This window comes from Sinohyriopsis cumingii, unplaced genomic scaffold (genome assembly GCF_028554795.1).
Source record: "Sinohyriopsis cumingii isolate HCF-2022 unplaced genomic scaffold, ASM2855479v2 utg000198l, whole genome shotgun sequence".
NCBI classification, from domain to species: Eukaryota; Metazoa; Mollusca; class Bivalvia; order Unionida; family Unionidae; genus Sinohyriopsis; species Sinohyriopsis cumingii.
Genome location: NW_028315875.1, coordinates 4,807,931 through 4,821,937, shown reverse-complemented (window position 1 = coordinate 4,821,937; position 14,007 = coordinate 4,807,931). Strand labels below are relative to the sequence as shown.

The 14,007-nt window shown below is 34.1% G+C and overlaps 1 protein-coding gene across 1 annotated transcript in view; it reads right to left on the bottom strand.

Moving 5' to 3' along the window:
* The window catches only part of LOC149774605 (uncharacterized), an 88,053-nt gene that overhangs the window by 33,712 nt on the left and 40,334 nt on the right, over window positions 1-14,007 (bottom strand). Inside the window, exons 8-9 of the mRNA XM_089945104.1 lie at window positions 11,416-11,637; window positions 2,822-2,906 (exon numbers count right to left, since the gene is read on the bottom strand). Of these exons, the coding sequence (XP_089801230.1) occupies window positions 2,822-2,906; window positions 11,416-11,637 (307 nt within the window). The remainder of the gene's footprint in view (window positions 1-2,821; window positions 2,907-11,415; window positions 11,638-14,007) is intronic.

The following is a 14,007-nucleotide window of genomic DNA, read 5'->3' as shown; positions in this document are numbered from 1 at the left end:
TTGTAAGTAGCAGTAAGAGATATATTGTGTATGTATACAGTATATCATAGGTAGTAGTAAGAGATATATTGTTTGTATATAGTATATTGTAAGTAGTAGTAAGAGATATATTGTGAATGTATATAGTATATTGTAAGTAGCAGTAAGAGATATATTGTGTATATATATATAGAATATTGTAAGTAGTAGTAAGAGATATAGTGTTTGTATATAGTATATTGTAAGTAGTAGTAAGAGATATATTGTGTTTTTATATAGTATATTATTAGTAGTAGTAAGAGATATATTGTGAATGTATACAGTAAGAGATATATTGTGTTTGTATATAGCATATTGTAAGTAGTAGTAAGAGATATATTGTATTTGTATATAGTATATTGTAAGTAGTAGTAAGAGATATATTGTGTATGTATATAGTATATTGTAAGTAGTAGTAAGAGATATATTGTGTATATATATATATATATATATATATATATATATATATATATATATATATATATATATATATATATAGTATATTGTAAGTAGTAGTAAGAGATATATTGTGTATGTATATAGTAAGAGATATATTGTGTTTGTATATAGTAAGAGATATATTGTATTTGTATATAGTATATTGTAAGTAGTAGTAAGAGATATATTGTGTATGTATATAGTATATTGTAAGTAGCAGTAAGAGATATATTGTGTATGTATATAGTATATTGTAAGTAGTAGTAAGAGATATATTGTGTATATATATATATATATATATATATATATATATATATATATAGTATATTGTAAGTAGTAGTAAGAGATATATTGTGTATGTATATAGTAAGAGATATATTGTGTTTGTATATAGTAAGAGATATATTGTATTTGTATATAGTATATTGTAAGTAGAAGTAAGAGATATATTGTGTATGTATATAGTATATTGTAAGTAGTAGCAAGAGATATATTGTGTATGTATATAGTAAGAGATATATTGTGTTTGTATATAGTAAGAGATATATTGTGTTTATATATAGTAAGAGATATATTGTGTATGTATATAGTAAGAGATGTAGTGTGTATGTATATAGTAAGAGATATATTGAGTTTGTATATAGTATATTGTAAGTAGCAGTAAGAGATATATTGTGTATGTATATAGTATATCGTAAGTAGTAGTAAGAGATATATTGTGTTTGTATATATTATATTGTAAGTAGTAGTAAGAGATATATTGTGTTATGTATATAGTATATTGTAAGTTCATTAGTATTTACCGGCAGAATAGGCTACATAACACAATGGAACCCTGTGAACACCTGAGTGGCAAATCCAGTATATTTTTGTTTTGTTTGTCATTTGCCCAGTTTTGGTATTGCAAACCAAGAAAGGTAAAAACTTATTTTCTTTTATTCATATTCCACGAAAGCTCAAAACTGTGTTCATTTTCTTTTAGGGGTATGTATTGTCATGGAATAAGGCAAGAAAATAATTTGGTATACCTTAAGAACAATTTGGTTAATTAACTTCATTGACGCATACAGTGTTACCTTGGGTGGTTCATTTGTTTTTGTTTTGCATGAATGAACAATCATGCATCTTGCCGTAGGTCACTTGCAGTGAGATACTCATATAGCATGGTATGTACGAGTACTTCACCCTTGGTTGTGTGCATTTTTTGTTCTCATGTATTTATAGGAGGCTTATTGTTATATGCAATAGAGTGATCACTCTGATCTTGTCAGTGAGTGTCAATACTCTTACTTCAAACTAGAGCCATAGCAGTAAGTGTTAAATTTTATACAAATCCAGTTTGTAAATGTATTTTTATAGTTTAAATGCCTTTCTTCAATTTACTGCTGTATGTTACAGTTTATCTCTATGGTCTTTATTTGACACAAAACAATTCAGTAACATATTTATGGATCTCTCTTCTGTACTTTGTTTATTCCTTGTTACGACCAGCTTAATTTGTTTATGTCTGTATGTATGGATGGACGGATAGATGGATTGATTGACTAGCAGAACCAGGATGGTCAGGCTAGTATCTGTAGTGTGGCAGTGAAGCCATTTTCAACTGATGGTGTATCTGTTTCGTGGTGGGAACTGATGAATATGGACATGTAATTGTGGTGAAGGACGAGGAATTATGATGTGAATTCTCAACTCCTGGATAAGGACCATTACAAGGACACATGGTTGTGAACTATATTTAATTTGCTTTGTACTACATGGTTATTTGAACCTTATTTTTCATTGTTACCATTATGGTAGTGTGAACCATACATATTTTATGTTGTTATCATATGGTAGTGTGAACCACTTATTTTTCCATTATCATATAGTTGTGTGAGCCATACTTATTTTATTTTGCATCATATGATTCCATGAATTGTACTCGTGTCTGTTCATTTGACTCATATTCCCTTCATTGTGCACATTGTGAATGTGAGAACCATACTCATATTCCTGTTACACATACGGATATCTGTTAACATGTTCAGTATAGTAGTATTCTATTATTTGTAGTGTGTGTGTGTGTGTGTGTGTGTGTGCAAGTCAATTTGCATTTGTGTTATAGTCAACATTTTTTCTTTTATTCATTCTTTTGTTTGTTTCATAAACTTTTATACCCTCACATTGTGTTGCATTGTCATTCAATCCAAGCATCCAATTGGTTTCAATATTGTTGCACCATCATATAGCAGGTTCCCATGAACTTGGTAAAATGTGTATTCATTAAACACACAGATAAGGTGTACTTCGTTAATAAATGTACATTTGACATATTATTCAAAGTATTGAGAAATAAGAATAAAGTTTCACAATAACAAATTACCCATGGATATGTCTGAAGACAATGTGGCGCTCCTTATCTTGCTTTTAGATGGCACTGTAGCTCCAACAAACAGAGTATTAAAAGCCTGAAAAATATGCAGACATGTGGAATGTTTGTCATGTAAAGACATGTACCAGATGCAAATTAAGAAAATACCATATGGTCTGGAATGTTTCATATCCTAATAATAATTTATTCTACACCATCAACTCTTAACAATTCCTTTCATTTTCATACAGAGAATATCATATTCTAATTAGAATTTTGCAAATAGTTGTACTTCAAAGAGACATCTAAAGTTATGACCACTTTTTAATTTCTATCTTTAGCTTTAATTACTCATACTGTACAAAACAGTACTAAATTAAACAACACAGCCCAGTGTGTACCAAACCCACAATCAAAGCACTACTGTTAAATACACGACCTTGATCACAAGGTCAAAATTTAGACTAAGTGAGCAAGCTGCAAGATGAATTGTTTTGGCTTCATAATGATTCAGGCTGACTATTTAAAAAATTCATCAAAAGAGTTTAGGAAAGAGTTTACATATGAAGAAACTAAACCAAACATAACACAAGTTTTCCAATAATGTGACGTTGACCACATTGTCGAAGGGGGCCCAGCATGTCACAGAACAAACTGTCCTAGGTTGATATTGATGCAACCTATGTATGAAGAAAATGCCTCTAGAGTTTTTTCATGAAACATGAAATTACAAGATTTTAAATAGAAGGTGAATACAAATTTAGTCCGACTATAATTTTGTCTCCCAGGTCAAAGGAGTGAGCAAGCATGGTATAGGATGAAATTCACTTTTCTATAATCATTCATTCCAAGTATGAAACAATCCATCAATTGTTTTAGGATATATAAGAAAATAAAAATCTATAATCAAACCTTAATGTATTAATTTCCTGTGACTTCAATCTCAAGGACAAAGAAGCATGTTGTTGAATGAATTGTCTTAGCTTCATAATGATTCATGTCAAATATAATGAAAGTCTATGAAAGGGTGTTTAGAAAAAATATTCAAATGAAAAACTTAAGTCAAAACCTTAACAAACTGTTGTCAATGACAACAATGCTAACATCTGAAAACCAACTGCTATATGTTGCTTTCCACTAATGTGGGCTTCATAAAAATGCATACAAAAATGAGAGGCAACACAAACTATTGATAGAGATGGGAAAATAGCAAATAAGTTATCCGTTGCATATGATACATTTCTCAAGATTTAGCTACAATATTAATGTATCATGATTAAACAAAGAAGAGAGAAAAAACAAAAAAAAAACAACAGGCAAATGCGACAAGAAACCAGCGATGTAAAGAAAGCAGGACCGTTCCCGAGCTCTCCTTCCCACTAATGACAGCCAACCATTCAACTGTAGGGACCTTTATGGACCCACAGATTGAGGCCAAACTATCAGGGTTCCTTGAATCTATAAAAGCCTGGGGGAGATGGCACCATCCCCTTCCCCAGGAACAACTAGCAGGCTGCGGTGCAGTCAGAAAAAAGTGGCACATGCACAATTGTGCGAACGCTACTATAATTAAACTCAACAACAACAAAAGTCACCAATTCATTACTCAGTTTTTATTTCCACCAGTGACAAAAAAATGCAAAGAATTTTTTTAAATAGTGTTTCGAGGTAAACAGGATGTGCCATGTGATATATCATCATAGAAAGAAAAAAAAATCACCAATGCACCAGCACAGTAGTCAAGTTGAAATCCTATCATCTAAGACTATCTCTGAATCCATCATGATTTTCTTTTTCATTAATTTCTGTAACATAATTGTTGTATTGTTGCAAAAATTGAAGCATTAGGCTGATTAATGAGCAGGTTATAATTTACATATAAATCTTAATGGGTCTCACTAATTGCAACTTGCTCAAGAGGGCTTTAAATAGAAGAAAAAATTATCCTGTGAAACAATGTTAGAAAAAAAGAAATGCAGGCGCCATAACTCCTCTAAATCGTCATATGAAATATTGAATGAAATCCAACTAATCTTAGGCCTTATTAATATAAAACAGGTCAGATGGTTAAAATTGAACATTCCTTGGATTAGTATAGTTACAGAGACCAAAGAAAAGAGGACGGACAACATAACTATTGTGAATAATGTAATGGAGTGAAATTAAAGTTCTTCATAGTTCCATCAACATAATCCCACATTTGGTTGAAACTGCCCAATTCTTTTATAAATATAGAAATCAATTTCATGAGGATGGACAATCAGGAGGCATAACTCCTGTAAATGATCTCATGGAGTAAAATTAAACTTCTTCAGAGTTTCATCGAGATAAAGCTATATTTGGTTGAAATCCAGAATCCTTGCTAAAGTTCTGCTGCATAAATCAATTTCAGAAGGATGAGCAATCAGGGGGTATAACTCCTGTACAGTTTGTTAAGGAACACTGGAAACTGAAGTCATTCAAGGTCTTGTCAACATGAAGCCAAAAACTAAATTTGTTTTAAATTTTGGCTCTTCTCAAAAATGTAAATTTCATCAAGTATGAGTTCTTCAAACGGATCGAATCTCTACTGACGAAAACAACTTCCAGATCCCTACTGGAGCATAAGGTATGCACTCTATGTATATAATTGGTGGGACGCTGGGAGGGTATATGTGTATTATGATTGGGAAAGCATTCACAAAGAAAGATATTTACTAGAAAAAAAGTTAGTTTCTTTTTATACATTTCCCAATCATAATAAATTTGGATATAGGTAGGAGGTGGAGAAAGTACATCTGTTTACATGGAGATGAAAACTTCGGTACCCTAAGGTATGTGAGACAGCCTCAAGGTAACCTGACTGGAGAAGACTCCATCTGTCGGGGAGCGGCTTCCAAAAGGGAAAATGTATTCTTCCCATAAATCCTGCAGAAGTTGTGAAGCCACATCTTAGTATACAGAGTGAATAATTAACTTAATCCAGGATGAGAGGGTCTGTGCTGTTATATCATCCTAAGAAGTAAAAATAGGTGTGATCTCCATCCGCACAATGGCTGTCTTTTTAAGGTACCACTACAAGGCTTTACTGGATTCTGTAGGTGGTTTTGAGTGGAATAGACAATGATTTCAGTACAAAAGTCTGGTTGCCCATGAATGGAAGTCTGTTCTTGGCAATGAAGGAAGGAATAGGCATAAATAAAACTGAACGTATTTTCGGAACTACATATAATTCAGGTTCCATGATAGGGTATGTATCTCACTGATACTGCCTGCTGTTGCTAATGTGGTAAGGAAGCAGGTCTTTTATGAAAGGTGAGCCGAAGGTGCCTCTGAAAGTAGTTCAAATGATGTTTTGTTCAAACAGGTTAGTACCCAAGATAGGTTCCAATTTGGGCACAAGGCCAATGTTTTTGGCCATGTATAATCGAAGTTGGAGAGTAGGTCAGATAAGTCTTTGTTTTATCTGATATCTTTTCTTCCATGTTCAGCTATTATGGGGCGGTTAACTTTGGTTGCGCTTGGTGTTAGCCTTTTTGTATCTGAGAGACAGAGGAGGAAGTTATCTATTTAATATATAGATGCCTGTAGTGGTAGAATGTGTCCTTGTGTACACTGCTGTGTAAAAACTTGCTTCTGCCTGCATACACTTTGAGAGTGGAGGACCTTCTTGCTTGAGCAATTCTCTCCATGACTGGTTGTGAGAACTGTGTCTGAGGACCTGTTTAATATGATCCAGACATGCAGGTTTAGTAGCTCTGGGCTGGAGTGAAAGAACTGTCATCATGATTGTTTGAGTAGATTAGGGAATATTTGCTGTGATTCAGGAAATTTCCATAGTGAGATTGAGGAGGTTATTGATTCACAATTTCTGCCATCTGAGTGATGCAATAAGAATGAGGCAGCACTTCACTGCTCTTCCTTTTTGTATCATCTTTGGAATCAGAGTTGTTGGAGGGCAGGAATATGTGTCCACGCCATTCTAATCTATGGATAGAGCATCAATTGCCCAAGCTTTGAGTTCTGGAACTGGTGAGACAAAGGATGGGAGCTTGGTATTCCACCTTGTTGTAAACAGGTCCACCAATTTATCAGTTCCATTGGGTCATACATGAATGAAAACTGAGGAATGGACAGACCATTCTGTCTGTGTCAGCTGATTGTTCCAGGACAAAGGATCTGCTTTTAAATTTAAGGTGTCCAGGAAAATGACAAACTTGGATGTGGATTTGTTGTTAACAACACCACTTTAGAAAGTTCCACACCAGTATGCCAAGATCAGGAGACTTGCTTCTGCTTTGCCATTTAAGATAGGTCACCATCGTAGAGTTGTTGGATAAAATGAGGACTCACTTGCCAGTCCTGGAGCACCCAACCAAAAGTGGCTTCCTGAAAAGACAGTTGTAGGTGTGCCCTCCAGCCATATGTACTTGCATCTGTACAGACTGTGATCTCTGGCAGTTCTATTTGAGGTATTCTCACTGTGAGCCAAGTTAAGTTGCTCCAAGTCTGCAGATGATACCTCACATTTGTGCAATTATGGAGAACAGTTGGTCCAGTGGGCACACTTTTGGCCGCCACTGGGATAAAAGTATCATCTGTAATGGAAGCATACAATGGCAACCTAGGATGATGAAGTCCACTGCCATGTTGAGTAAGCCTAGAAGGTGAAGGAATTCCCATGAGGGAGAGAATTATTTGTACTGGTAAATTCAATAAAGCATGGCATCCAGACATTAAATGTTATAGCAGAGAATACACACCTCTCTTTAGCCCATCATTGTGGAATTAAACATATATTAAGAGTTTTCTATAGGTCTCAGGGATGTTAGCATAATACAACTATAGCCCAAATTTATTTGCATTGTTGTGCAGGCTATCCATGCAAGTACCCAAGTACAATAAAAAGCATAAAAACAACAAAGTGTGGCTAAAATTGTAAAGGTAGAACTTAGTTGAGATAGAAAGAGAGACAAATTGGAAAAATAGATGGAGTAAACTTTACTTGTGAAAAGTGAAAACTCCAACTTGTATCAAGACTGATTCTGGCTATTGTGAGGCATCTTGTGTTGAAAATGGGCTTCTCAGTACAAGTGGAAGTAGTGACTGAGATATTCAAGGGTATCGCCAACAATCCCTATATCAAGGGGAGGTAATTCTGCCTGACCCCACCTTTGCAGACAGATAACTTTTAGCTCTTTTAGATAGTGGATACGGTACGATCTTGATGGTCAGATAAATATCGTTTCCATTCAGATCTAGTTACATATTGCTATAGTCTTTTAGTGAAAGCCCTATAATGATAATCATCTATTAAGGATAAGATGCCATAAAATGATTTTTTTCAAGATGACTGTCAAGACAGTCATTTTGAAGGCTGCTTCATTTTAATATATGGAACGGCTAAATATCATAAAAAGTTAATTTTTATGTGTTTTATTTCCTTTTTATAAATATTGGTGTAGACACCCATTGACAAGAAAGAGCTGTTACAAAATTGGGCATATTTTGGGAAGTTGCACTGGCATCATTGTTATTTGGGACCAATTTACATACAGTAAAGAAGTGTTTTAGTGGAAACCCAAAGTCAATATGTCCATCCCATTTAAGATGAGATTTTCAACATGGCCATCAATAATCAGCATTAGTTTTTTTTAGGATAAACAAGATACCCCTAAGTGGCCAGCCTTGATTGGCTGCCTTTTGGAAAGGCACTTAGCTTCCATTTCCTCTGCATGATATAGCTAATAGTGGTCCAACGTCTTCAACACTGTGGGCCACATGGACCAAAAATGTTAAGTTTGTGGGCCATACAGATATACATTATACTATAATTATAGAATTAACTTTTTGCATGGTCAAGAAGCACAAAAAATGACCCATGATTCTATCATGTATCATTTCTAGACATATTAGATTTTCATCTAAGGCTAACTAGACATAATAAAAGGATTATAGATTAATACAAGTCTGTAAAATATATTATTATATGTTTATTTTTTCTCCATTAACTTACATTGTCAGAATCGTGCAATAATACCCATTACTGAACTTGCATGCAAATACACATATTGCACTCGCATGCATAAAGGAATTGTTTTCTATTGTCACAAACAATGGATGTAGATGCCAGCACTTTTGATTTTTTTATTTGTCTGTGGATGAAGTAAACCAACTGTTTGAGTGATTTTAATTTAGAGATGCCAAAGTTGACAATGTGGATGAATTCATAGAATCACAAAAGAAACTTTCAACAAAGCAGGTGACTGAACGTGATATCAGAAATGTGCAGCGATGGCTTTATCATTTAAACACGTATTTAGCCGAAATGTTTATAACGATTCGCAAAGCCAATGGTTCTGAGTATGAGCCATGCTCTTTAGATTCTATAAGAAACAGCACAGAACGACATCTTAAGGCTAAAGGGTATCACATCTGTCTTAGAGACTGTCCATTTCAGAAATCAACCAAAGCACTAAATTCTAAAAAAATGCAAATGAAGAAAGCTGGTTTTTGAAGAAAAGCAAGAGCAACAGAGCCAATAAGCCACAATGATAAAGAAGCTTTATAATCAGCCAGTGAAATGGGCTCTCACACGCCAGCTGCTTTGCAATTTTCCCTGTTCTACGTTTTTGGAAAAATGATTGGATTTAGAGGCCGAGACAAGCACAGAAAATTAAAGTTTGGAGATGTATCAGTTCTTACAGATTCAACTGGTACAAAATATCTTTAATATGCTGAGAGGGATAGCAAAACCTTTGATGGTACTGGGAAGGATGACTACAGATCAACAATACCTCACATCTTTTCTACTGGAACAACAATGGAGCAAGACCCTGTTCATCTTTACCTGCAATATTTGAAATGAAGATCCTTGGAAATGATGGATGCCGACAGCCCCTTTTATTTGACATCAATTCCAGTGCAGAAACTAACAGAAACTTCCCAGATATGGTAATTATATTTCTAAAGATTCAGTTAATGTCCTTATTTATAAATAAAAAAAAGTAAAGAAAAAATATTCTTATATTTTTTTTCTGAAAATAAAAAGAATATAAATAAAATTATATCAAAGTAAACAAAAAATATGGGAAAAATCTGAAATAAATTGTGTACTCTGCAAATACCAAACAATTTTTACAATGAAATGCATCAACTAACCTTGTGAAATATAAGAAAACTGATTTTTATGATGTTGTTGTTGTTGTTGTTGTAGGGTTTAACGCCATTTTTCAGCACACGATAGGCTATACATGGCGGCCAGTATTAATGGTGGAGGAAGAACCCGGGAAAACCCAGGAAAGAATCACCAACCCATGAGAAGCCACTGACAAGCTTTCTCACATACCCACATTAGCCAAATCCGAGACTCGAACCCATGCAGACAGAGGTGAGATGGCAGTGATCCGTAATGGAGAGCGCTTTAGACCACTCGGCGATTTTTATGAACATGTGCATTTAAAAAAAATATAACAAATATATTTTACTGGACAAAATATTAAAAGTTGAAGGCATTATCTGAGACCAACTGGGAACTGATGAAACAAGCCACAGAAAGGGCAGAATCCAGGGGAGAATTAGCAACCAGTTAGTAAGGAAGACTACTGTAACAACCCTGTTGAAAGCTGGTGTCCCTCCAACAAAGATCATGCAAGTGACTCGGCATAAAATTATGTTATATATAACTGGTAATATTAATGAGAATAAATCTACTTGCCTTTGTACATCTTTAATCTCCTCAAAATGTACTTTGTGGGCTCTTTCTGGCAATAAGAATTAAGTTGTTTTCCAAATACTGATCCACATCACGGAAATGTACTGTAATATGTAGGTCTATAATCCAGACTACATTTTTGAAATCAAAATATTACATTACAAAGTAGACTTTACTGCACTCCAAAATGAAAAGAATTTGTTGTTCTCTAAAAAGCAATGTTGAATCCAGCATCTTCTTGAGAATTTAGATTTAAAAACTTTCATATTTTTCCAGCTTATGATTCCAAATTATCCATGGCATAACAGAAACAGCTATGCAGCTTGTTGTCAATGCCAGTCCCTCAAGTCACAAAAACATTGTGCAGAAAACTCCCAGAAGGAGATAATCAGAATTAGCTGGATTGACAGAACAACTAAATTCCTGAATTTCCTGACCAGCTGGGAACTTTGTTCAGTGGTGCAGTAACTTCATAATATGACTTTAAATTTAAATTTTAGAAAGAGCAAAATGGGACTTCTTTTTCAAATGAAAGACTGAGTGCATGGTACGTTATGAAGTTAAAAGGTTGGCAGGCGGAGCTATGTGCTCATGAAATACTGTTATTGTGTATTGAAGAATCTATGGTTGTGAATTTATTTTGGAATAGAGCATAAATCAAATACATATTTCTTGTAATGTATTTTATTATTAAGCCTTAGGTAGTTAAATAAAAATGAGCATATAATAGGAAGGTTACTGCATTTGTATGGGAAAATATGAACTCGCTTTGTCGGATGGATATACTACACTCCCAAGGTTGTGCAGTATTCCATCCGAAAAAACTCATTCATATTTTCCCATAAAAATGCATTAACCTATAAAGACACAACTGTAATCATTATGACATCATACAGTAACTTTGATGACCAACCTTAATAGTATCTATATCTAAAGGGAACACCACCAAGGTAATTTCTTTCAGACTTGTTTTTGGTGTTTTCTTCCCAAAATTCTCAATACACTGCAATATTAGCTTCCCAACTTCATCAGCAGGAAATCCGAGTTTTCCGGTCCCAAGGGCTGGAAAGGCCATGGACTGGAAGCCAGTCTTATCTGCTTGTTTAAGGCAATTTTTGATAAAAGTCTTCATCACCTGAAACAAAACAAATTATAATATCTTAGTTCTAATAATAGTTCCTAATTTCTATATACTGTACCAAAGACTAATACATTAATTAATTAATCCATGATGACATAGAACATTTTATGGAACTTGAAAGGAAGAGAGTGAAGACTAGCTTAAATTTATACATGTTATGTATATATCAACACTAGCCAAAGGGACAGACCACCAGTTAATGAGGCAAATTTTATAGTCTGATAAACTCAAAATCACAGATATTATTATGTAATAAATCAAACAGAATCCACCTTAACACTAGTCACTGATCAATTGGAATGGTGACTCAGCAATGCTGCACCAACAATTGGTGACAGGTAAGTGAAGCTTGTGAATTTGTCAACAGATCTGTTTTTAATCTTCATAGTTTGGAGATTATTATTTTCATCCAGTAGATATCTCTGCATCCTTTTAGTATACTGTAATGTTATTTCTTATGTCAAATCTATCATACACTTAAATGTGTTTTTTCATGGAAGATGTCTAACTTATTCTCTCAATATGCTGTTGGTACAGGATAATGAAACTTTACCTGGCATTTATGGTTTCCTACAAATGGCATAGCTCCAAAGTGAAGAAACAAAATGTTATCATCTGTCGATGTAATGTAAATGTCAAAAGCCTTATGAGTACTTTCTCTGATTACCTCCCTTAATCAGAGTTATGGTTCTTGCTCTTAATATTTTACATGTTAGATCTTTTTTAAAATTGATGTAGCTCAGCAAATATTAGATATATTGACTTCCATCTTCTATGATGATGAAATGGGAAAGTGAAGCATATGGTTGATGCAGAGGAAAGTTGCTTGCTCTACAATTCTAACAACAGCTCAACTGAATCTGCAGATAAAAGCTGGATTCACAAGCTTTTTAGCTCCATCTCGGGATCTTTGGATTGGTGAAATATTATTTGGGCATATGTTAAACATTTGACTTATCATCAAGTTTTTGAGCACTTAGCCAAAAGCAGGAATCCAAAACATAGCCTGGATTTATTAATTTGATTGGATTAAAGTATTTTCATCAACCAATCATCACCACAGACAGATATCTGGATGATATTTTGGATCTACTGTGCACACAATCAGCCATTTCTTTTATTGCTAAAAATCAAAACAACAAATAGTTATACTTGATTTGTCAGCATATCGTGCAGGCCATTGGGCTTTTTATTTGTCAAGGAAAAGCCAAAGGCTCGATTGCATCAACGATGCAGTATTGGAAAGGAGTAAGTGTCTTTGACAGTCATTTCTTTTATGATTTATATTGTTTGTACAGGTGGAATACAACATCACTGATACATTACAGTAAACATATATAATAGAAATGAGCGAAAGCGATACTTTTGAAAATGCATGTGAACCAGATAAATGACCGTTGAAAGAGAGCATTTGTTTTAAGAGCCCACCTCTTGCCTTTCACAACACGGATTTCAGACCAGGACAACATCTTTTCACTAACCACACCTACCACTGTCATAACATCAAGCAATGATAATTCATTTTCTGCAAGATGTTGACATTTCCTTCTTGCAAATAAACATGCCTACCAAATCTCCAGACAAAAGACAGATACTAAAAAATCACAGGATTTCTGGCGGAAAAGTTTCGTCAGGCTTGTAAGAGTGTAAGGAAAGTTGATATCTATTATGTCTTTCACCTATATTTACTTTAACTAACATTTACTTCTAATCAATATTAGGAATACTATGTGCTGGCTGAAGCACAAAACTGATAAAAAACAATTGTGGATGGTTAATACAGGTAAACTCTAAGGTTATGGGTTTAAGTCATAATGGCAGAGATATGTTTATTTTCATGCCTTAGTTAAAGCAGGGTTCTAAGATCCATGGCAACAACAAGAAGAAGGCAATGTTTTTACAAATATGAATGGCCAATTTCAAAAGCCATCAGAAGACAGCATTAATCACATATACACCAACATTTGAAAAATACCAAATTGACAGACAATTACTTTTCAAAATTCTTTCATGAAAAAATGGTTTGACATTACAAAGCCCTGTTGACATCATAGCTTGTCTTTTGGGGAAAGAATAACTAGGCATTTTGTATTCAAATTTCAGAAAATAGCAAAATCATGTGAATGGACAAATAATGTATTAATACAGCATTCACCAACTAGAACATATCTGATTTCTACTCGCCATGATGCATAGATTGACATATACACAGTCATATACCTGTAGAGTGAACCATGCACAACATACTGATCCCAACAATTTGGCAAAAAGACAGCAAAGTGTCAAATATAGGTCGCAGTGGTGTAAATTTGGAATGATGGTGTTATACCAACCACAAAAGGATCCACACAAAGATAAAGACCC